At 33.6% G+C, this 23,900-nt stretch overlaps 1 protein-coding gene across 3 annotated transcripts in view; it reads left to right on the top strand.

Annotated features, from left to right (window-relative positions):
- KPNA5 (karyopherin subunit alpha 5) overlaps positions 1–13,168 on the top strand; it is a 49,632-nt gene extending 36,464 nt beyond the window's left edge. For all 3 annotated transcript variants that reach the window (XM_032408003.1, XM_032408002.1, XM_032408004.1), the window contains 5 exons: positions 1,429–1,507; positions 3,118–3,243; positions 4,267–4,394; positions 7,078–7,256; positions 10,582–13,168. In XM_032408003.1, the coding sequence (XP_032263894.1) occupies positions 1,429–1,507; positions 3,118–3,243; positions 4,267–4,394; positions 7,078–7,256; positions 10,582–10,769 (700 nt within the window). In that variant the 3' untranslated portion in view covers positions 10,770–13,168. The remainder of the gene's footprint in view (positions 1–1,428; positions 1,508–3,117; positions 3,244–4,266; positions 4,395–7,077; positions 7,257–10,581) is intronic.
- Positions 13,169–23,900: the final 10,732 nt, after the last annotated feature.

The following is a 23,900-nucleotide window of genomic DNA, read 5'->3' as shown; positions in this document are numbered from 1 at the left end:
TTTTAAAAAGATAGTTTATCTTTTTCTTTAAAAAGATTTATTATACTACTTCCTTTTGTCAAAAAGCCATTAGGTAGGCTCAAACAAAGCAGATGGCACAAAGAAGAAAGGTCTGATAAGGGGTTGTGGCTCTAATCCAAAGACAACATCTGAGGAGGGTAGGCAGGCAGGTCCAATGAGGGGATCAGGGCTCAAGCTTGAGGATGGCACCCACTAGAGCAGAATAGCAAGCAGGCTGGAACAACACATGATGGATAACAGCCTAGCTGGATCAGAAGCCAGTTTCTTATTCTAAGAGAATGGAGATACAAATATGGAAAGGAGGAAAGCCAGAATAATCTTATGGTATTAGATTAGAACTGGAGATATCAATGTGAACTCATGGCTTTCAACATAAAGAGATGTAGAAATAAATAGATATGTGTGTGCGTGCGCGCACATGCGCTCTTAAAGGCCCTGTGAGCAGTGACGCTTCTGTACTAAAAAGCTGAACACACCAAATCTTGGTTTTTAAAAACTACTCTTCATTAACAGAAACCAAAATTCTTGGATAAATGGCTGATTCTAGGGCTGGCATTGAGAAAAAATAAGATGACCCCATAAAGTAATAAGTGCTCAAAGAATGGAGAAATATCAAAAGGACTCAGAAACCCACTTAAGGGGACTCCAACCGTTCAAACTTCCAAACTTCGGATGATTTGAGCATTAAAATAAATTATGGTGATATATTAGAGTATTGAATAAAATAGGAATCCATGAGTCCACACTAAAATAAGTAGGTACATCAATAGATAGACTGAAAAAGCATATAATGATGGTATTACAAAATTATCATTGGCAACAATATTAATAATAATTCAGACAATACACATCAAGAAGTGGTGAAAGTAGTGGTTGGTGAAAGTGGGATAAGGAATGGGATTTAACATAGTCTAAAAGAATATCCTCTCAAAAATATTAATTATAAAGGGAAAAACAGTAATGTTGAAGTAGAGAAATCTGACAGACACCATTTTAAGTGACGAGTTCAGTGCTACTATTGTGGACAAAACAGGTATCAGATGCTATCCTATGTAATGAAAAGACGGCTGCATTTGTGATATCTTAGCTAAAAGTATATAAATTGTATCTTAATCATGAGGAAACATTGGACAAAACCTAATAATTCGTTTATGATCATTACAAATGTCAAGATCAGGAAATAAAGGAAAAAATAGGAACTGTTTTGAATTGAAAGAGACTAGAGACATGACAGTTGGGTCTAATATATAGATTCTTTATTACAGAAGTATTACTGGCATAATTAGTGAAACTTGAGTGGGATCTCCGGGTAAAGAGTATACAGGACTATTTTGTATTATTCTTGCAAATTTTTTGTAAATTTTAACTCTTGCATAGTATGTAAGTTCATATTTTTATTATTTTTAGGCACAATGATTATAAAGTTGTATCACCTGCATTAAGAGCAGTTGGTAATATTGTGACTGGTGATGATATTCAAACACAGGTGAGTTCAGACTTTAATATGATAAATTGTTAAGATAATGGATTTTAAGAAATTTATCTAGTTTCATAGTAGATACTTCATACTTGGTTACATATTAATCAAGACTTTAGCATTACCATAACTATATAGGCATCTATAATGTGACAGCATATTCTTGATGATAAGTGTTCAACCTTGAATACCTGTATGTGAAAGCACTATCCTAGATCTATATCGATATAAAGAAGTACAAGGTAGGAGGTTGGCTCTTGAGGGATTTATAATAAAATTGAAGATAAAATATATATTAAAGCAAAGCAAATTACCCAAGTTAGTGTATGTTTGCTGAGAGTTGGTTGGTCAGTAAACACTATAGAAGTTTAAAAAAGAAATCACTATGCCTAGAAATCTTTGTAGATTCCATGAAGAAGTTGGAATTAAAGCTATTATCTTAAAGTTGGGGAAGAACTTAAGTAAACTAGAAGAGATTTATGTGAACATAGGTACAAAGGCAGACATGTGCGGGTTGTATTTAAGAGACATTAAGCTTGACCGGAGAAGGAACTGTTAGTGAAAGGGTGATTAATTATAAATAGTTTAAACATGGGGTTGGTTGGAAGCGGGAGGTCCTTTTATAGTAGATTGAAGACCTAGATTATGGGAATGGAAGGAAAGATAGAAAGGAAACATTTTCCTGGTTAGTAACTATGTGTGTGTGTGTCTGTCTGTCTCTCTGTCTTTTGGAGGATGGTGAGATACCAGAAAAGGTGTAATGTCAAGATTGACTTTAGATCTGGAGCAATCTTTCTTGAAGATAGAAACTTAAACTCTAACACATTAGATTCTCCTTTGCTTGCCACCATAACTTAAACTTTATTCTAATTTACATATTATCTTACAGGTTTAATCTTATTTAATCCTATTTAGATATATTAGTTATTAAATAGTTGATCCTTAGTAATTTGATAGTTACTAATTTAAAATATCTCTTTAAATGAGAATGCCCTTCTAAACATAACACTCTTCAATAGAATTTTGGTACACTGTTTCATACATTCTTCACTAAGTAAATTTAATGTAAATCATTGTGGGTATTCTGAAAATAGGAACATAATTAATTATGCCATGGAATGAAGAATGTAAAGGGACAAAGCAGAACATACTTCTTTACAAAAGAAAAGTGGAACAGTAAAAAATTTTAATGAAGAAAGTTGACTTACTCTATACATTGAGGTTTCTTACCAGTTACGGAATTAGGTACTTTCAAACTGTTTCATCATCTTTTTTTCATCATCTCATTTGGCAAAACTAGAGTTTGGATCCTGACCAGTCACTAAATCTCTCTTGAATTGTATCAGTTGAATTCTTGAGTGTATTCGTAAACATGAAGGACACACCTCTGGTGTCCCGCTTATTCTCATTTTAGTGGTTTGACAGAGTGCTTTACTGCACCAAGTTTTGGCGAAGTGGAAAGAGTAGAAGGTAGCAAGTACCTAAGTTTTACTTTGAGAGGAATTTCTTTTTTCTTAATTTAGTTTTTCAAGAGTGATTTTTGTATTTTTATAAATCAGTCTATCTTTCTGTAGTTTTTTGCTATAAAACTTTGTTTCCATTTCTGATTTTTGTTTCAGGTAATTCTGAATTGCTCTGCATTACCATGTCTCTTACACTTATTGAGTAGCCCAAAGGAATCAATCAGAAAAGAAGCCTGCTGGACTGTTTCTAACATCACTGCTGGAAATAGAGCTCAGATTCAGGTAAATACCTTTCAGATCTAAGAAAACAGGAAGATCTCTTAAGTCAGTTTGGACAAAAGTCAGCATTTTATCAGTGATTTTTTTTTTTTTAAATGAGTTACTTAAATTCTTGAGAAGGATTTTACAGAACATGGCCTTTTGTCCTCTAAAATAACATTCATTTATAGTGGTCTAGGGAGGAATTGTGTGTGGGTGTGTGTATAAAATTGCCCACGGTGCTGGACACGTATGGCTAGTCTTAAAAAGGGATTGATTTTTATTAGTTTTAAATAAGTTAGGTAATAATCTTCCTCTCAAAACTTTTAAGTAATGATTTATTAGGGTCTTATCAGGCTTCTTGAGTCAAAAATTACTTATCCATTTTGATCAAGTATCTACCTTGTGCTTTATCATCTTTATTTTTTTATTTTTATTTTTTAAGGATTTTATTTATTTGAGAGAGAGACAGAGAGAGTGAGAGAGAACATGAGCAGGGTGAGGGGCAGAGGGAGAAGCAGATGGGGAGCCCTATTTGGGGCTCAATCCTGGGACTCTGGGATCATGACCTGAGCCGAAGGCAGACGCTTAACCAACTGAGCCACCCAGGTGCCCCTGCTTTATCATCTTTAAAATTAATATTCTGTTAATATATTTTCCAGTCTTGAAAGTATATGAAAGTTTGTTGAAAGATTAGAAAGAGGGGCGCTTGGGTGGCTCAGTCTTTAAGCTTCTGCCTTCGGCTCAGGTCATGATCGAGGGTCCTGGGGTTGAGCCCTCCATCAAGCTTCCTGCTCAGCGGGAAGCCTGCTTCTCCCTCTCCCACTCCCCCTGCTTGTGTTCCCTCTTTCCCTGTCTCTCTCTCTCTGTCAAATAAATAAATAAAATCTTTAAAAAAAAAAAGAAAGAAAGATTAGAAAGATTTCCAACGATTTTTATTTCCAAAAAGCGTGATGTGACATTTTAAAGCCAATGGGTCTTAAAATTTCTCTACTTAATAACATTTTTAAAACAGTATTGGCACTGTTTATCATTTTTCCTCCTCAGGCTGTTATAGATGCAAATATTTTTCCTGTTTTGATTGAGATTCTTCAGAAAGCAGAGTTTCGCACCAGGAAAGAAGCAGCTTGGGCTATAACTAATGCAACATCAGGAGGTACTCCGGAACAAATAAGGTGTGATACAGAGTTTTTTAATTTATTTTTTTAAATGTAAATGGGACAAAATGAAGTACTACATACTTTTTATTTGTTGATGAAACCGAAGCATTATTTGTAAGTCATTTTAATGTGAAATGAAAGCATTTGTTACATCAGTTGTATTATTCATTCACAGTAGTTTTTGTTTTGTTTTGTTTTTTCAGTAAAGGATAATTAACATCACTTGCCTTGGCAGACTATTTATGAAAAATCAGAGATTAAAAATCTGAAAAAGAACAGTTTATATTAATTTGCAAAATATACTCTGAGGGACATTAAATATTTTTTATACCATTAGAGTCACGTGCATGTGACTTTATTATATAGAAATGACTAATGATTTGAACATCCACTTATTTAAAATAATTATTAAAAATAAAATTAAATACTGATATAGACATTTGTTTGTATAGTGATGTTCTCCTAGTCAGTTGTTAGCCTTACCTGTGGATGGTATCTTTTCTTTCTCTATACTAGTTTTCTTTTTTTCTTTTTTATGGTAGCTTTTTTGATAGGCCTTTTGTTGTTTACTTGTTTCTTTTACTAACAACATAAATACTAGGTACATGGGCTTTGAAGTCAGGCTGCTTTAAAATCCTGTTCCCTCAGTAAAGGTTGTGTGACCTTGACAAAACCATTTTACCTATCTAATCCACAGTTTTTTCATTTTTTAAATGAATTTGATTAACAGATAATACCTTATGGTAGTCTCTTGATAATTAAATGGGATTCATACATTTAAAGTGCTTAACATGGTGCCTAAACATTAAGTTCTCTACTAAGATTAGCTGCTATTATCGTTATTTGTAATCATCACAACTTTTATGATCAGAATTGATTCCTAAATTTCTTATTATCTTGTGCTTTTATTCTCTTTTCCCCCATAGCAAGGTTCTACTTCGCACTTGTATAAAAGCCTGACTTCCTACAGAATTTTCTTATTCTATGGATGTGTCTGTGAAACTCAGGACTTTTTAGGTTTCTTGAAGTGACTGTTTAGGAAGTATTTTCTAATGAGTATTTAATTTATGTCTTAATTTATAAAACAAGAAATAAGGCTACTAGCTATTTTAAAAATCACTGAGAGGATTTTGAAATAACTTGTTGTGAGATCTTTGTCTTATTGCCTTCATTTGTGCTATTATCTTGGTGTCTTAGATTTATATTTCTATATGTTGATAACATCTTTTCTGCTTTTTATTTTTCATTCTTCCTCTTTCCATTACATTTCCATCTCATTATGTTATGAATATAAAGAGTAATAAAACAAGATCTTCCCCCTGTTCTAGCTTGCATTTTTTTATAAACTAATATAATTTTTATCTGCTTTGGGAACCAAAGTTTCTTTGTTCACCTACAAATAGTTGTATTTTTTCAAATTATTCATTATTATGTCTAGTCCATATATTATTACTTAAATTTATTGATATGAATCAAGTGTCCAAACTGAGATCATTATTTTTTCTAACCATTTTCACCATTTCATTAATTCTACATATATGGGAGGAGATCTTGATCTCAGATTGATTTCAGCATGCATGCCACTAATATTTATTGAATGTCTGATATTGCCAGTTGTTGTGCTAAGTCATTTCAGTTATTGAGTGCCAGGAGAGTATCCAATGCTGTCATATACTTTATGTCCTTTGACTTCATACAGCTATGAGATATTCATTCAACAAATATATTGATTAGTTATAGTATAGTATTTGGCAAGTGAGTGCTCTAGTGAAGGTATGTACTTTTTTTTTTTTTTAAAAAAGGAAAGTGGAAACTTAACTTTTATTGAATGCTTAACTGTATTTTTATAGCAACTCTCTGAGCTTGGTACTGTTATTATCCCCATTTTAAGATGGAGAAACTGAAGCACAGAGCAGTCACTCCAGGTCACACAACTAATAAGGAGTGGAGTTGGGACTTGAAGCCATGCAGTCTGGCTTCAGTACATCTTTTTTTCCTTTAGCCTTAATGGACTTTTTTCCAAGGAAATAAATCAGTCACTTTATATTATAGAGAATGGAAAAGAGCTAATAAAAACTAGAAAAGGACAAAGTATTAAAAAACGAGTGGAATAACTTTTGTGAACATTGTTTATTAAAATTATTCGCAACATAGCGTGTTTTGCTCCTAGAAGCATTTTTTTTTTTTTTTTTTTTTTTTTGTGTTATGTTAGTTCTAGAAGCCTTCTATATGCTTCTGAAGCACAGGTGGTATTTTAGAGCATCAGCTATGATTGTTTTTGTGGGAAATTTGATTTGAATGTCCCTTCTCCCTCTTCATTTCTACCTACTCCCATATGACCCCAGTGTGTGTACATAGGCTCACCTTTAAATAGTAGCACCTTGAAGCCACTGTTATTCTTAGTACTACTCATATGCCATGCAGAAACAGCCCAAGTACCAATTTGCTTGTATGTATATTTTTGTAATATTTGTTATCTCATTTATTGCTAATTATGTTAAATGAAAATAGGAGAGTAGAAAGAAGTTTTCAGGTTCCTATGTCAGTGAAAATTTAAATGTTTTAATGTTTGAGTTTGTATAAAAATACTTTTCTTAATTGTTTGTAGAACATTTCACTGAAGAATATTTGCTATAAATAATACTTAAGTCTTTTTAAATTTTTTTTTTTCTCTACTTTTTTTTTAATCACTCTGAAGGTATTTGGTAGCCTTAGGTTGCATTAAACCACTTTGTGACCTATTGACTGTTATGGACTCTAAAATAGTCCAAGTGGCTTTAAATGGACTTGAAAATATTTTACGTCTTGGAGAACAAGAATCTAAGCAGAATGGAATAGGCATTAATCCATACTGTGCTCTCATTGAAGAAGCATATGGTAAGCAGTCAGTTCAAAATGTATCATTATAGTCAAGTCTTTTTGTTTTTAATTGATATATAACATTACAGGTTGGTCTCAGGTGTACAACATAATGATTCAGTGTTTGTATATACTGTAAAACTATCATGATCACCATAATAAGTCTAGTTAACAACCATTACCATACATAGTTACAAAATGTTTTTCTTGTGATGAGAACTTTTAAGATTTACTCTCTTAGCAACTTATAAATACATAATACAATATTATTAACTATAGTCCTCATGCTGTACATTATATCCCCATGACTTTATAACTAGAAGTTTGTACTTTTTGACTTCCTTCACTCATTTTGCCAACTTGCCCCACTGGCAACCACCAGTCTGTTCTCTGTATCTATGAGCTTGTTATTTTTTTGTTTTGTTTTTGGATTTTACAGATATGTGAGATTATATGGTATTTGTCTTTCTCTGTGTGGCTTATTTTATTTAGCATAATGCCCTCAGGGTCCATCCATGTTGTCACAAATGGCAAGATATCATTCTTTTTTATGGCTGAATAATATTTTATTATATACATATATACCGTTTTTTTTTTTTTTTAAATCCATTCATCCATCAGTAAACACTTACGTTGCTTATATATCTTGGCCACTGTAAATAGTGCTGCAATGAACATGGGGGTGCAGATGTCTTTTCCAGTTAGTGTTTTCATTTTCTTTGGATAAATACCCAGAAATGGAATTGCTAAATCATGTGGTAGTTCTATTTTTTGGGGGTAGTTTAATTTTTTGAAGAACCTCCATAGTGGCTGCACCAATTTACATTCCTACCATCAGTGCACCAGGGTCCCATTTGTTCCACATCTACACTTGTTATTTCTAGTCTTTTTGATAATAGTCATTCTAACAGATGGTGAGGTAATTATTTCATTGCAGTTTTGATTTAAATTTCCCTAATGATTACTGACATTGAACACCTTTTTAGGTACTTGTTGGATATCTGTCTTCTTTGGAAAAATGTCTTTTCAGATCCTCTGCCCATTTTTTAACCAAATTGCTTGTTTTTGGTGTTCAGTTGGTGCTGAGTTCTTTATATATTTTGGGCATTAACTCCTTAAGGTATATGACTTGCAAATATTGTCTCCTGTTCTGTAGGTTATCTTTTCATTTTGTTGATGGGTTCCTTTGCTGTGCAGAAGCTTTTTAGTTTGATGTAATCCCCACTTGTTTATTTTGACTTTCGTTGCCTTTGCTTTTGGTGTCAAATCCAAAATATTGCCAAGACCAGTGTCAAATAGTTTATCACTAATGTTTTCTTCTACTTTTATGGTTTCAGATCTTACATTCAAGTAACGTATTCAGAGTTTGTTTTGTGTACGGTATACATTAGTGGCCCAGTTTCACTCTTTTGTGTGTGACTGTCCAGTTTTCCCAGCACCATTTTTTTTAAGAGACTGCCCTTTCCCCATTGTATGTTACATTCTTTGCTCCTTTGTAGTAAATTAATTGATTTTATATGTGGATTTCTTTCTGGGCTCTCTATTCTATTCCACTGATCTGTTTTTATGCCAATAAGTTTTGATTATTACAGCTTTGTAGTATAGTTTGAAATCAGAGTATGATGCCTCCAGCTTTGTTCTTTTTCTTAAGATTGCTTTGAGCTATTTGGGGTTCTTTGTACTTCAATATAGGGGCACCTGAGTGGTTCAGTTAAGTGTCTGCCTTCATGCCCTCAGCTCAGGTCATGATCCCGGGGTCCTGGAATCGAGCCCCACGTCGGGCTCTTTGCTCATTGGGGAGTCTGCTTCTCCCTCTCACTCTCCCTCTGTGTGCTCTCTCTCTAACAAATAAAATCTTTAAATATATATATATATTCACATAAATTTTAGGATTGTTTGTTCTATTTCTGTGAAAAATGCCATTGGTATTTTGATACAGAGTATATTGAACCTGTAGATTGTAGATTGCTTTGGGTAGTATGGACATTTTAACAATATTAATTCTTCCAACCCATGAGCACAGAATATCTTTCCATTTATTTATATTGTCTTCAGTTTCTTTCATTATAGTTTTCAATGTACAGGTCTTTCACCTCCTTGGTTAAATGTATTCCTAGGTATTTTATTCTTTTTGATGCACTTGTAAGTGGGATTATTTTTTAATTTCTCTTTCTGATAGTTTGTTATGGTTGTATAGAAATGCAATAGATTTTTGTACTGATTTTGTATACTGCTACTTTACTGAATTCATTGATTAGTTTTAAGTTTTTTGGTGGAGTCTTTAGGATATTCTATATATAACACCATGTCATCTGCAAATGGTGACAGTTTTACTTCTTCCTTTTTTAATTAGATGGCTTTTACTTCTTTTTATTGCCTAGTTGCTCTGGCTGGTACTTCCAGTACTATTCTGCAATGATATAACTGAAGAGGTTTACCTGTAATTAAATGAAAAATATATTCAGCATCACCCAGACTTAGTGTAGATTTTTCTTCTTGTAAGCAATAAAATAGAGTGCTCTAGATTTTGCTTATTTTGTAAAAATAGGCTTTTTCAGTTTCACTTATAGTTTGTACTTTTGGTATATATACAGTAGCTACATGGATTTGTAAATAGTACTCATTCCATATTGATCTCCTCTGGCTCTTTCTCTGAGAGAATGTGTGTGTGTGTTAGTTTGCTCACCTTTTAGTTTCTTCATTTGTGTTTGTTTTGGTGCTTATCCTTTTTGTGCTTTTTATAAATAGCATAATTACTCTAGAAAGGACCTTTGGAGTTACATACTCTAAAACTGTCATTTTAAAATTGAGAAACTAATGTATAGAGAAACCAAACTTATTTGGGCAAAATGACACAGCTAGCAAGGTGGAGTCTGTGATCTTTTTTTTTTTTTTTTTAAGGTTTTATTTATTTATTTGACAGAGAGAGAGAGCAAGAGCAGGAACACAAGCAGGGGGAGTGGGAGAGGGAGAGGGAGAAGCAAGCCTCCCGCTGAGCAGGGAGCCCGATGAGGGGCTCGATGCGGGGCTCGATCCCAGGACCCTGGGATCATGACCTGAGCCGAAGGCAGACGTTTAACGACTGAGCCACCCAGGCGCCCCTGTGATTTTTTTATTCCCAGGCCTGTGCTATTTCCTCATACCACACTGCCTTATGCTGTCATTCTTGAAGTTTAAGACGTAAGTGGTGTTGGCTATCAGTATATGCAAAAATTAGATAAGAATAACAACCCCATTGCTGATGAACTGACAGATGCTATTGATTCATTATTTTGGTTCAAATATCTGATGAAACTTGAGTAACAATTTTCTTCATATATATATATACATATGTATAAAACAGGTCTGGATAAAATTGAATTTCTGCAAAGCCATGAAAATCAGGAAATTTACCAAAAGGCTTTTGATCTGATTGAACATTACTTTGGTGTAGAGGAAGATGACCCCAGCATTGTACCTCAGGTGGATGAAAGTCAGCAACAGTTCGTGTTTCAGCAGCAGGAAGCACCAATGGAAGGGTTTCAACTTTAACTTGGTGGAGGAAAAATTAATGGCTACAAAGGATAGTTTCAGAGATATCTTCTTTGTTACAATGTCAGTAGGAATGTTTGATGTGTTTTTACTTAGAACAGAAAAGAAAAAGTTGATGCACTTTTAAAAAGCAAAACAAAAAAGTTTCCATTCAGATGCAATCTTTCGTTATAGTTTTGTTTTTATTTTGGTGTACCTATATTTGTGTTTTTATTGTTTTGTCTATTTTTTGTAACTATTTGTGAGCAATTAAATACATATGAAATTATTTAGTAACTTAAGCTTGAAAAGGAGAACTTTGGGTAAAGTATTACATATGGTTCTGAATTTTTTCTAGCATCTGGAAACTGCACATTAGCAGTACAGCTGATAATTGCATTTTGGCAGTAAGTCTGACACGCCCAATCTACTAAATCTACCTCTATCTTGAAGCAAAAACAAAAAAGTTTCAGAAGCATGAAATAGTGTAAAAGCTAAATTAGAATGTGAAAATATCTATTACCTTAAATTATAAATCACTGTGCTGTAGGTTATACTTTGCAAAAAAAAAAAAAAAAATTACAAGAGAAAACCTGTAAAATTTATTTATAAAACATGTAAGTATTGTACTGATAATCAATTAAAATGTGGCAATTGTGAAGAGAAAAGCTGTTCTTCATGTTGAACACATTAAAATGATTACACATTTAAATATTTGTGTTTTTAACATGTAAATGCTATTATATTAGTATATTTTGTATTTTGACCAAATATGCTACCATTTTTGAAATAGTGTTTTATTATTTTTTCACTCTTCATTTTAAAAAGCATCATGAGAGATGCCATCATGAATCTAAAGTAGTGCTGCATAGCAAAAATAATACTGTAATTCTTTCTCTGATTTTTTCAGAGCAGTAATTGAAAAGTTTCACTTTTTGTGTAATAATAAACTTAGGTACTTTGACAAAATTATCCTGAAGAAATCACCTTGTTAATGTGTTAAATTTTATTAAATGCTCTTAATGTTTGGACACTAAAGGATGACACTAATGAAAATTGCTAAGGATTCTTTAATATAGTTGAAATCTATATTAGGAATTTTTTTTTCATTTTTCATAATACTTGGAGGGCCATACTGCTGCTTGTAAATCAGTGTATTAAATTACATTTGTATCAGATTGGTCAATATAATGTATGTGTTTTACGTATTAACAGCAAAAACCTCTTCAAAACATGAAGCTTTTAAAAAAAAGTTTCAGTAGAAAAAGTATATATATATTTATTTATAGATACATATGTAAATGTTGTCTATGTGTTATTCTCACAGTGCTGTACTTGGTAGAGCTTTCTAAGCAGATATGGTACTGTTGAACTCAGTCTTTTCATTTATAGTTATATGCAGGCTATTTACACTTCCAATTATATACCTAAAATACTTATTTACAACTGTTTTAAGATGGGAACTAAAGCATTTTTGATATGATTCATAGTCTATTCTGTAAAGAAAGATTTCATCTATGATAGCATTTATAATGTTTCTGCTGGAAATCAGAGGCATGTTACAAGAAGAAATTGTATATAGGAGTACTTTTAAATAGTATGACACTTTGTAAATTATGTATCATGAAATTATGCTTTTGGCAAGACACTTAAAACCTACAGCTATAAAATACAGGTTTAAATGGTGTCCATAATGCTGACTGTATCTGCCAAACCTCTTTTATATTGTTAAGTAGAGGATTGTATCTGTGCCCATTTTATTGTAGTGGAAGTTAAAAAGTTTAGTATAAAAAGTTTTTCTTTTGCATTATGTATAGTCAAAAGAACAGGGTAGTTATATCAAAGATTACCAAATTGATGGTGAATTTATGAGATAAACATTTTTTTGTGGTACAGATGGTTCTAAGTATCAGGTGACAGGGTATTCCACTCTTTCTAATCGAACTTGATAATGCAGCATAATTCATAAACTAACCAGCTGTGCCTGCTTTTATTTTGAGGACCCTGTAGTCACATTAATAAATATCTAAGCCAAGTCTTTCAAACAAAATGGTTCTTATAGAAGGAAAAATAATATATATGTGTGTACATACCCACACACATATAAAATGATTTTTGAGGGGATAATTTTTAAATTTTGCCAGTAAAACAAACCTTATATCTCTAAATACAGAGTATGACTATATTTTAAGCATCTAAATTTAGAATTATATTTAATTTCTTAGATTTGTTATTTGGGTAATTAATTTGATTAGATTTGAATGCAAGAGGAAGTTTCTGTCTAATAGTTGGGACCAGCTATGGACATGATGATGATGACTTCATTGAACCAAGACTAGCAAATACTTAGTTACTAAAATTTTTTTTATATATGACTACTCTTTTCAAATAAAATATTTAAAATGCTCCAAAATATATTTTCATTAATCTTCACTTACCCTTATGGAAAAAAATTTCTTTTTTTTTATCTTGCTTTCCTAAGAGAAACTGTGCCAAAAAAAAAAAAATTAAAACATCTTGTAAAGGGGAAACGCATGCAACATTAATGCAAAAAACAAAACACTTGAAAGAGCCTTTTACATTTATTTAATTAAATTCATTGTTTTATTTTGTCTGAATTTGAATTTGTACTAGTTAATCTATGCAATTATGCTTGTTTTATATTTGTAAGTACTTGACTCACTAGCCTGGTTTTCTTCAACAAGTTTTATTTTGAAAGGTGTTCCTAGAACTTAATTTTTAGTGTCATTTTGTTCACTTAACTGGTAGCACCAGAACAAGAAAGCAAAAAAAAAAAAAACCCAAAAAACAAAAAAAAACCAAACCCACACACACACATAAAATATCTGCTGGCACAGAAATAACATCATTTGGTAATTGTAAAACTTATTTGCAAGGTAAAGTTGATTTATTGAATAAAGGACTAAAAGAAGCATTACCTTTGCCTCATATTTTTTCTTAAGAAGGAGCATTATGGAAAAGGTAACTCTAATACAAAGTCTTAGTGAATTTTTGTTGCTGTTCTGAATTCAACAATCTACTGGCTGCTTTGTGAAACTGTGAAATCAAAGTAATTGTTGTTAACCTTTACTCATTTTAGTTCATAGCATTACTGTTTTATGAAATGTGACATTAGGAGCCAATATGGTAGGGCTCTACAAGGATAATGTGTCTTTAAATTCTGAATTGGGGAGTGGGATGAGGGGAGGATATTCTTGCCTAACTAAATAAACCAACATTTGAGCAGTATGCAATATTATGAAATGTTACAGCACTATATTAAAAATAATAAAATACTATTTTACAGTTGCATTTATATAAATGTGTCTGTTTCATTTGTTCTCAGGATGGTGTATTCCTAATGGAACAAAAACGATGCCCTCATTGATTATAATTCCATCCACTTTCTAAAACCAGTCAGATTGTTGTTTGTAGCATATCCGATAAAACAGTATGTTGCTTTTATTTTAGAACATATATTCTGCTATATATCAAATTTGTCTTTGTACTTCAAGCTTTGGAAGTTACCAGACATTCACATGTTTTGAGATTATTTTTTCCTTTTCTGTTATTTTAATGCAATATAATGCATTTATTTAAGGGGTAGAGTTTTACCCTGATAAATAGAAATCAGAGGGAATGTCCGATTTAATTTATTAATGAACTCTGGGATACATGGTCCACACCGTAGCCAAGCCTAAGCCTCCCTAGCCTAATATTTTTGTTTTCTTCTGTTGCTACTATGTTGTTTTTTGCGTTGCCTGGCTTTTCCTTCAGTATTTGAAACTATGTTAATCAGTAGTGAAAGTAATTGGATCGGTTATTTTTAGGGTACCTTACTCTCAATAAGGCAGTCTGCAATTCTAGTGACAAATGAATTCCTGAAAATGTATGAAGATACAATGTACAGGTCAATCAAAAGACTTAAATATGCAGTGGCATTCCCTTCCCAGAAATTCCTAAGTACATCCTTTAATGATGTGTTTGCTCAATTTTATATATGTTCTTTTTTTTAAAACTTTTAAACATTTTTTATTTAAATTCAATTAATTAACATATATTATTGGTTTCAGAGGTACAGGCCTATGATTCATCAGTCTTATATAATACCCAGTGCTCATTACATCACTGCCCTCCTTAATGTCCATCACCCAATTCCCCCATCCCTCCACTTCCCTCCCCTCCAGCAACCCTGTTTGTTTCCTATGATTAAGAGTTCTTTAATTTCCTTTCCTTTCATATCAAAGAGTTGACTAAGTTCAGTGAGCACATGATTCTCCCTTTTAGCACATCAAACAATTTTTGTATTTGTTTCAGTAGCTTAAGTTTTAGGAAACATACATCATATCATTATTAATAGCACTTTAACATTTCAGTTTTCCATTCTGTTATGAAATAGAACTTTGAAATAATTGCACTGGCTGTAAAGCACCACCAGAACTAAAATGTTGATTGGGGGCAACCCCACGAAATAAACAACTTGGAATGCTCAGTAGTTAATGCACAACCATTTTAATTTGGAGACAGTAGGCAGTTGAGGGAATTTAATGTATAATGCCCAAAGGTGCCTGTTATTTAAAAATTGAATGTTTTATTTTATTTTATTTTATTTTATTTATTTTTTTTTTAAAGATTTTTATTTATTTATTTGAGAGAGAGAGACTGAGAGAGAGCACATGAGAGGGGGTGGGTCGGGAGGGTCAGAGGGAGAAGCAGACTCCCCGCCGAGCAGGGAGCCCGATGCGGGACTCGATCCAGGGACTCCAGGATCATGACCTGAGCCGAAGGCAGTCGCTTAACCAACTGAGCCACCCAGGCGCCCTAAAAATTGAATGTTTTAAACTTACAGGCTACTTTTGAGGGATCTCTCCTGTTCTTTTTCAGTTATGGTTAACATGTTTTTAAAATCTAAAATAGCATGACAAAATTTAGTACACTTTATTTAGGGTTTTGACGTGACTCACCATTTTCTGAGCATTCCATCTTTTAAATTGTTTTATTATAAAATATACACAAAGAGAATAATGTGAAAGAAGACAGTTTGAATAACAAAATGAATGCTTACATATTCACCACCCAACTTAAATTATGAGTCCTTTGTAACCATTACTCTGGATTATATTAATAATTCCTATGCTTTTCCTCATTGTTTTATCTCATGTTTATGTATCCCTAAAATAGTTTCCCTTCCCTGTTTTTGAAATGTATAAAATGGGATATTTTACATATTCCATTATTTATTTAGCTCAATGTTAACATCTTTTGAGATGCATTCACATTGATGTATACGTCTGTGGTTCATTTTCTTTGCTGTATACTATTCCATTTTGTGACTACATCATGATTATCTGATAAGGTAAGTCTTCTATTTTGTTCTTCTTCAGGATTGTCATAGCTCTTTGCATTTTCACATAAAGAATTCACTTCTCAAATTCGGTTAAGAGCCCCATAGGGTTTTTGGATGAAAATCTAGAGGATAATTTTGGAGGAATTAACATCTTAATGATACTAACTCTATCCATGAACAAGTTATAGCTTACCATTTACTTAGAGCTTCCTTACTGTATTTCAAAAAAAATATTTTGTAGTTTTCTTTACAAAGATCATTCACATTTTTAAAGTTTACTCCAAGGTAAAACTCCCTTATGTTTTTCATTGTCGTAAAACAATTATCTTTTGTTACCTAAAATTTTCCAGCTTGCTGCTGGGGTGTAGAAATGTAATTGAATTTTATATATTAATCACGTCTAACAACCTTGCTAAATTAATTCCAATTTATAGATGATTTGGGGTGTCTGTAGACAATAGTAACTGAATAATGGCATTCATTTCAAATCTTTGTTTCTTTTTCTTATTTTATTATGTAGTATCTCTAGTACAATATTGATTAGAAGTAATAGTAGCAGGCATTTTAAACTTGTTCTTATTTTTTTTAACATCTTTAATGTTGCACCACAAAATATGATGTAGTCAGTGTAGTTTCTCTTGCTTTTTGCAGATTCTTTATTATAAAATTTGCCTACCCAAAATCAATATTCAGGGCATTTTCAAGGTTATTTGTGGACATTGTGTAGAGTGGTGAAAAAATTGAGTCACCCAGGGCACATGTTCCCAGCTGAGGTTGAACAAAACGATGCTCTGCTTTCTTATTTCAGCTTTCATACTATAAACAACTATCCTTTCCTGATCTATTTAGTGCTACGTTTCTTGCACTTTTTTTTTTTTTTCTGTTTAAAATGGCCTCCAAATATGCTGAAGTGCTGTCTAGTGTTCCTAAGTACAAGAAAACAGGGATGTGTCTTAACAAAAAACACATTATGTTAGCTAGGTTTTGTTTAGGCATGAGTTACGCTTCTGTAGGCTGTGAGTTCAGCGTTAATGAATCATATATATAGTCTTTAAGCAGAAACACACATAGAACAGATTATGTATTTAGTTGACAAAAATGCTACCAGAGGCTCTCAGGAATCTAACCCTGTATTTCCCCAAGGAGTAATGATTTAGTACTTGCTAATTCAGTGTTTGCAGCAACTTTATACGATAACTCCCGTGAGTAATGAGAATTGACTGGTTTTTTTGTAGATAGTTTTTGTCAGCTTTAAAAAGTATTCTTATTCCTAGTGTAAGGTTTTTATTTTGTTCTGTTTTTAACTCGAATGGGGTTGAAATTCATCCGGTGTTTTTTCTGCATCATGAATAAGCATATGGTTTTCCATTGTTAATATGTTGAAAAATAGACTTTCCAGTATTGACCTATTTTAAGATAAACCCAATATGTCATTTACCATTTTATTGCTTTTAAGCTCTAAATGCACCCCTCCTCAACCTACTTTGTGATATTGGTACTGGACCCTGTGAACATTTCTCCTTTGCCAAGTGGCACGATGTTAAGCTGTGTCAGTACAAGGTACTGGAGAGACATGAAGGAGGAAGAAGTGTCCTGACCTCTTGCAAGTGTGCTTTTCTTAGTTTTTGCTCCTGTGATGCTCAGCCACTGTGCAGAAGTCTTCCGGGGTTCACCTCCAGTGTGGTTGCAGTGGTACTTCTGCAGGCAGCTTCCTGGTAAGTTTCATTGGCACCTCCAATCAGCTTCCAGCAAGGTCAGTTGGCACTCTTATGGGCAGCTCACTGGAGAGTTACACCAGTGACCCATCTGGTTTTTTCTTTTCTTTTCTTTTCTTTTTTTAGATTTTATTTATTTATTTGACAGAGTAAGAGAGCATAAGCAGGAGGAACAGTAGAGGGAGAGGGAGAAGCAGACTCCCCGCCAAGCAGGGAGTCTGATGCGGGGCTTGATCCCAGGACCCAGGGATCATGACCTGATCCGAAGGCAGATGCTTAACCATCTGAGCCACCCAGGTGCCCCGCCCCTCCATCCGGTTTTCTAGCAAGTTGCACAAACAGCCAGTAGGTAGTTGCCCAGCTTGTTTCACTGGTGCTCCAGCAGGCTTGCAATGAGCCTTGCAGGCACCCCAGTGGGCAACTTCTCAGTAAAATTAAGCAGCACCTTGCAAGCAAACATTCTAGGGAGTTCCTCCAGCACCCCTGAGAGCAACTTCCTGGTGAGTTTTGTTGGCACCTCAGTGGACAGTTTTCTGTTTGCCAGCCTCAGCCTGAGACACCTAAAGAACCTAGCTGCCATCCAGGAATGCTACATACCAACGAGGTCTGAATCTTAGCCTTGGAGGAGAGGGCCCTATTCCAAGTTCATTCCTTCCTTGGACATAGTGGTTGTTCCCTACAACTGCTTCTGTTATTTACCTGACTTCTCTTTACCTCTAGTAGCCAATCCCTCATTACTAATCTTTTTACATTAAATTTTCCCTGTTCAGGTATCAAGGACATGCTGCTTTCTTTAAAAAAAATTTTTTTTTTAATTGAGATATTTACTTACATACCATACAATTTATCCACTTAAAGTACACAATTCAATGGTTTCAGTGGTTTCTATATTCATACAGATGTGTAACTATCACAATCAATTGTAGAACGTCTTATTTTGAGACTCACTTCTTTCATTTAGCATAATGTTTTCAATGTTTGTCCATGTTGTAGCATATATCAATAGTTCATTCCTTTTTATTACTGAGTAATATTCCATTGTATGGATATAACACATTTTATTTATCCATTCATTGGTTGATGGACATTTGGGTTGTTTCCACACGTTGGTTATCATGAGTTGTCCCCTTTATCAAATAACCCTCTTTATGTTTGATAATATTCTTTGTTCTAAAATCTACTTTGATATTACCATAGCTACTCCTACTTACTTTGTGTTCCATGGTATATCTTTTCCATCTAAAAAGTAAAAACTTTTATTTTTTTTTTAAAGATTTTATTTATTTGAGAGAGAAAGAATGAGACAGAGAGAGCATGAGAGGGAGGAGGGTCAGAGGGAGAAGCAGACTCGCTGCCGAGCGGAGAGCCCAATGCGGGACTCGATCCAGGGACTCCAGGATCATGACCCGAGCCGAAGGCAGTCGCTTAACCAACTGAGCCACCCAGGTGCCCAAAAGTAAAAACTTTTTTTTTTTTTTTAGATTATTTATTTATTTATTTGACAGAGAGGGATAGTAAGAGCAGGAACACAAGCAGGGGGAGTGGGAGAGGGAGAAGCAGGCTTCCCGCGCAGCAGGGAGCCCATGCGGGGCTCGATCCCAGGACTCTGGGATCATGACCTGAGCCCAAGGCAGACGCTTAACGACTGAGCCACCCAGGTGCCCCAAAAGTAAAAACTTTTAATTAATTTCCTCCTTTATAAAGATTTCTTGTAGGCAACAAAGAGGTCTTGCTTTTTTATACTGATAATATCTGCATTTTAACTGGAGTGTTTATAAATCATTAACAATTATCATGATTATTGATTTAGTTTAGACCTACCATCAGGCTTTTTGTCCCCCCCCCCTTTTTTTTTTGGTCTGCTTTTTCTTTTTCTACCTAGTTTTGGATTAAGTATTTTTTAGGGTTCCATTTCATCTCCTTTTTGACTTATTAGCTGTAAATCTATATTTGTTTTTCATTTTCTATTGGTTGCTTTAGGCTTTAAAATAGGCATCTTTAATTTTGGCTACTCTTAAGTAATATGGAAGCATATCACATATCACACTGCACTTTTGAGCGCTTGAAATGTGGCTAGTACCATTGAGAAATTGAACTTTTAATATTATTTTAATCAAGTTAAAAATAAAAACTGATAACTTCACTTGGTTATTAGAAAACCTAAGTATATTTGGAACAACTTGGGTAAGGGAATCTTTTTTTTTTTTTCTATACATTTTATGAAGTCTAAATATAGACCAAGTATTTCCGATCAAAATTTAGCCTTTGAACTGAGATGTAAAATCTACATTGGATCTCAAAAATTTAAAAAGGAAAAAATGCAAAAGATGTTGTTAATAATGTTTATATTATGATTACTTGCTAAAATACTGTTTTGGCCATTTTGGATTAAGTTCCATTAAAGTTAATTTTACTGATTATTTTTTACTTTTTAACATGGCTATTAGAAAATTATAAATTTCATATGTGGCATTATTTTTCTATTTGATAATACTGGTATAAGCAACTTAAATATACTTCCATTTTCTCCTTCTCTGCCTCTGTCCTATTGTTTTCATACATTTTACTTCTCTATATGTTATAAATCCCATAATACGTTCATGGTTTAGTCATAAATTTTTACTTTAGTCTATTATTTTAAAAGAGGTTTAAAAATTATAAAGTTTTTATATTTGCCCCCATAGTTACCATTTCTAGTGCTCTTCAATTCTTTGTGTAGATATAGATTTCCATCTGGTATCATTTTCCTTCTACATGAAGGACTTTTAATATTTTTGTATTCTGTTTGCTGGTGGTGAATTCCATCACCCTTTGTATGCCTGAGTAAGTCTTAACTTCACCTTCATTTTTGAAAGATTTTTTTTTTTAAGAGAGGGAGAGAGAAAATCTTTTTTTTTTTTTTTTAAGATTTTATTTATTTGACAGGGAGGGAGCACAAGTAGGCAGAGTGAGAAACAGGCTCTCCGCTGAACAGGGAGCCTGATGCAGGACTCAATTCCAGGACCCTGGGATCATGACCTGAGCTGAAGGCAGACGCTTAATCGACTGAGCCACCCAGGCGCCCCGGAAGAGAGAAAATCTTAACCAGGTTCCACAGCCCATGACCTGAGCTGAAATCAAAAGTCAGATATGTGTAACCAACTGAGTCACCCAGGCAATTCTATTGGGTATAGAATTCTAGATGTATTTTGTTCTTTTAAGATGCTGCTCCACTGTCTTCTGACTTGCCTTTCTCTGACAACATTTTTCTATCATTCTTATCTTTGTTCCTTTGTAAGTAATGTTAACTTTTTCTTTGGCTGCTTTTAAATTTTTTTCTTCATCACTGATTTTAAGCAATTTGGTTATGATGTGTCCTGGTTTGCCTTTTTTCATGTTTCTTGTTCTTGCAGGTAGCTGAGCTTCTTGGGTCTATGAGTTTATAGTTTTCATCAATTTTGGAAACATTTCAACCATTACGTCTTCAAATAGTTTTTCAATTCCAATTTCACTTATACTAGGCTTCTCAAAATAGTGATACAGCTTACTGATGCTTTTTTCACTTCTTTTTCTCTATGTGTTTGGGTAGTTTTCATTGCTTTGTCTTTATTTTTTTTAATTTAAATTCATTTTAGTTAACATAGTGTATTGTTTCAGGGGTAGAATTTAGTGATTCATCAGTTGCGTGTAACACCCAGTGCTCATTACATCAAGTGCCCTCCTGAGTGGCTAAAATTAACAACTCAGGAAACAACAGATGTTGGTGAGGATATGGGGAAAGGGGAACCCTCTGACACTGTTGGTGGGAATGCAAACTGGTACAGCCACTCTGGAAAACAGTATGGCGTTTCCTCAAAAAGTTAAAAATAGAACTACCCTATCACCCAGCAATTGCACTACTGGGTATTTATCCAAAGGATACAAAAATAGTGATTCAAAGGGGCACATGCACCCCAATGTTTATAGCAGCAATGTCCACAATAGCCAAAGTATGAAAAGAGCCCAGATGTCCCTCGACAGATGAAAGGATAAAGACACAATGGAATATTAGTCAGCCATTACAAAGTATGAAATCTTGCCATTTGCAACAATGTGGATAGAACTAGAAGGTATTATGCTAAGCAAAATAAATCAGTCAGAGAAAGACAAATACCATCATTTATGGAATTTAAGAAACAAAACATGAGCATAGAGGAAGGGAAGGAAAAATAAAATAAAAACAGAGAGGGAGGCAAACCATAAGAGACTCTTAACTATAAGAAACAAACTGAGGGTTGCTGGAGGGGAGCTGGCTGGGGGGATGGGGTAATTAGGTCTTTAAACTCACTAATTTTGTCTTCTGTTGTGTCTAATTTGTTCTTAATTCCATTAGTGTATTTTTCATGTCGGACTTTGTATATTTTATCTTTAGCAGTTCTCCTTGGGTCTGATTCATATCTCCCATGTTTCTTATACTCAAGCTTTCCTGTACTCTATTGAACACAGCAAGTATGATTATAGCTGTTATGTTGTCCTTATCTGCTGATTCTATCATCTGGTCTGTTTCTTTTTATTCTTTTTCTTCATTATGGTTTGTATTTTCCATTTTGCATATATTCTTTTCATGTCTGGTAATTTTTTATTGGATACCAGGCATTGTGAATGTGACTTTGTTGGCTATTAGATATTGGGTTTCCTACATCTATTCTTAAGCTTTGTTATGGGACACAATGAAGTTACTTGAAGACAATTTGATACTTTACGGTCTTGCTTTTAAACTTTTTTTTTTGCTTTTAAACTTTGTAAGGCAGGCACAGAACAGCCTTTATTTTACTACTGAGGTAATACCATTCTAAGTACTCTGCTTCTCTGTCAAATATGAGAGTTTCTAATTTGGCTGGTGGAACTCAAACTATTCTTGGCCATGTGTGAGCTCCAAAAATGGTTTCACCTTGTTCTTTCACGTCGTTCTTTACATGACCATGTGTAGTGGTCACTTGTCATCAACACTCAGCTGCAGATCTCTAGAGCTCTCTGTACAGCTCTCTCACTTTGGTTCCCTAGCCTGTGAAATCTAATTGTCTTATCTTTCCTGGCCTCCTGACTCTTTTCCTCAACTCTGAGAGACTTCTAGGTTCCACCCAGGTTTCCCGTCTATGCCATGTAGTCTTGAAACTCTTTAGGCAGTAAAGTGGAGCAATTACCAGGCCCAACTAACTTATTTTCTCTATTTCACAGATCACTGCCCTTCATTGCTAGATGCTCAATGTCTGGAAATTGTTGTTTCATGTTTTTGTCCAATTTTTTAGTTGTTTCAGACAAGAGAGTATATCTTATCCCTATTACTCCATTTTGGCCAGAGCAGAAGATGGCATACCAATTCATAACGTTCTTTTTAATATCTCTGTTGTACCTTGGCTTTCATCCCTTTTATCATTTCTAAACTGTTTTTTATACTTTTTATCTTTTATCTTGAAGACTCTGCCAAATTCAGTTAAATCAACCCTCTATATTCTATGTTTTTATTTACTTTGTTAGTTCCTGCTCTTAATTTTGTAATTTCCAATCCTTTATTCCCTTTGGATTTATTCTATATTTCTTTTTCAAATTTCTAGGGATGTTTAATACATTTGTTATAAACCTTTCTTTTCTAAGAAAAGCATATTGAGGCTAACAATTTACTTTGAATTACCACTTCAGGTACATTCCACAAGTTTTGATATATAGCTTTTTCTTAATATTCAGTTCTAAGCATTTTTAAATTTCTATCATGATTTACTCTTTGACCTATGAGTCATTTAGAAAATCACACTTTAAAAACCTTATGACAATAAATAAACAAGTGAATAAAAACATCATCCTATTAATTTCTAAGTTGTGATATGATTGCATGAAGTTCAAAAGTTGATGAAATGTGCTTTATGGTTTTGTATGTGATGTTTTAGTGAAAGTTCCATGCATGCTAAAAAAGAATGTGTATTATTAATTGATTCACATCTTTTATATATTTACTAGTCAGTGGAATTTGTCAGTTTCTAAGAGAGATGTGTTAATTTCCCAAGATAATGGTGGGCTTGTCCATTTTTTCCTTGTAGTTCTGTTTTTTATGTATTTAGATGCTACATTACTTTG

This window comes from Phoca vitulina, unplaced genomic scaffold (assembly GCF_004348235.1).
Source record: "Phoca vitulina isolate PV1807 unplaced genomic scaffold, GSC_HSeal_1.0 scaffold9, whole genome shotgun sequence".
Classification (NCBI taxonomy): Eukaryota; Metazoa; Chordata; class Mammalia; order Carnivora; family Phocidae; genus Phoca; species Phoca vitulina.
This window is presented reverse-complemented; position numbering and strand designations above follow the sequence as displayed.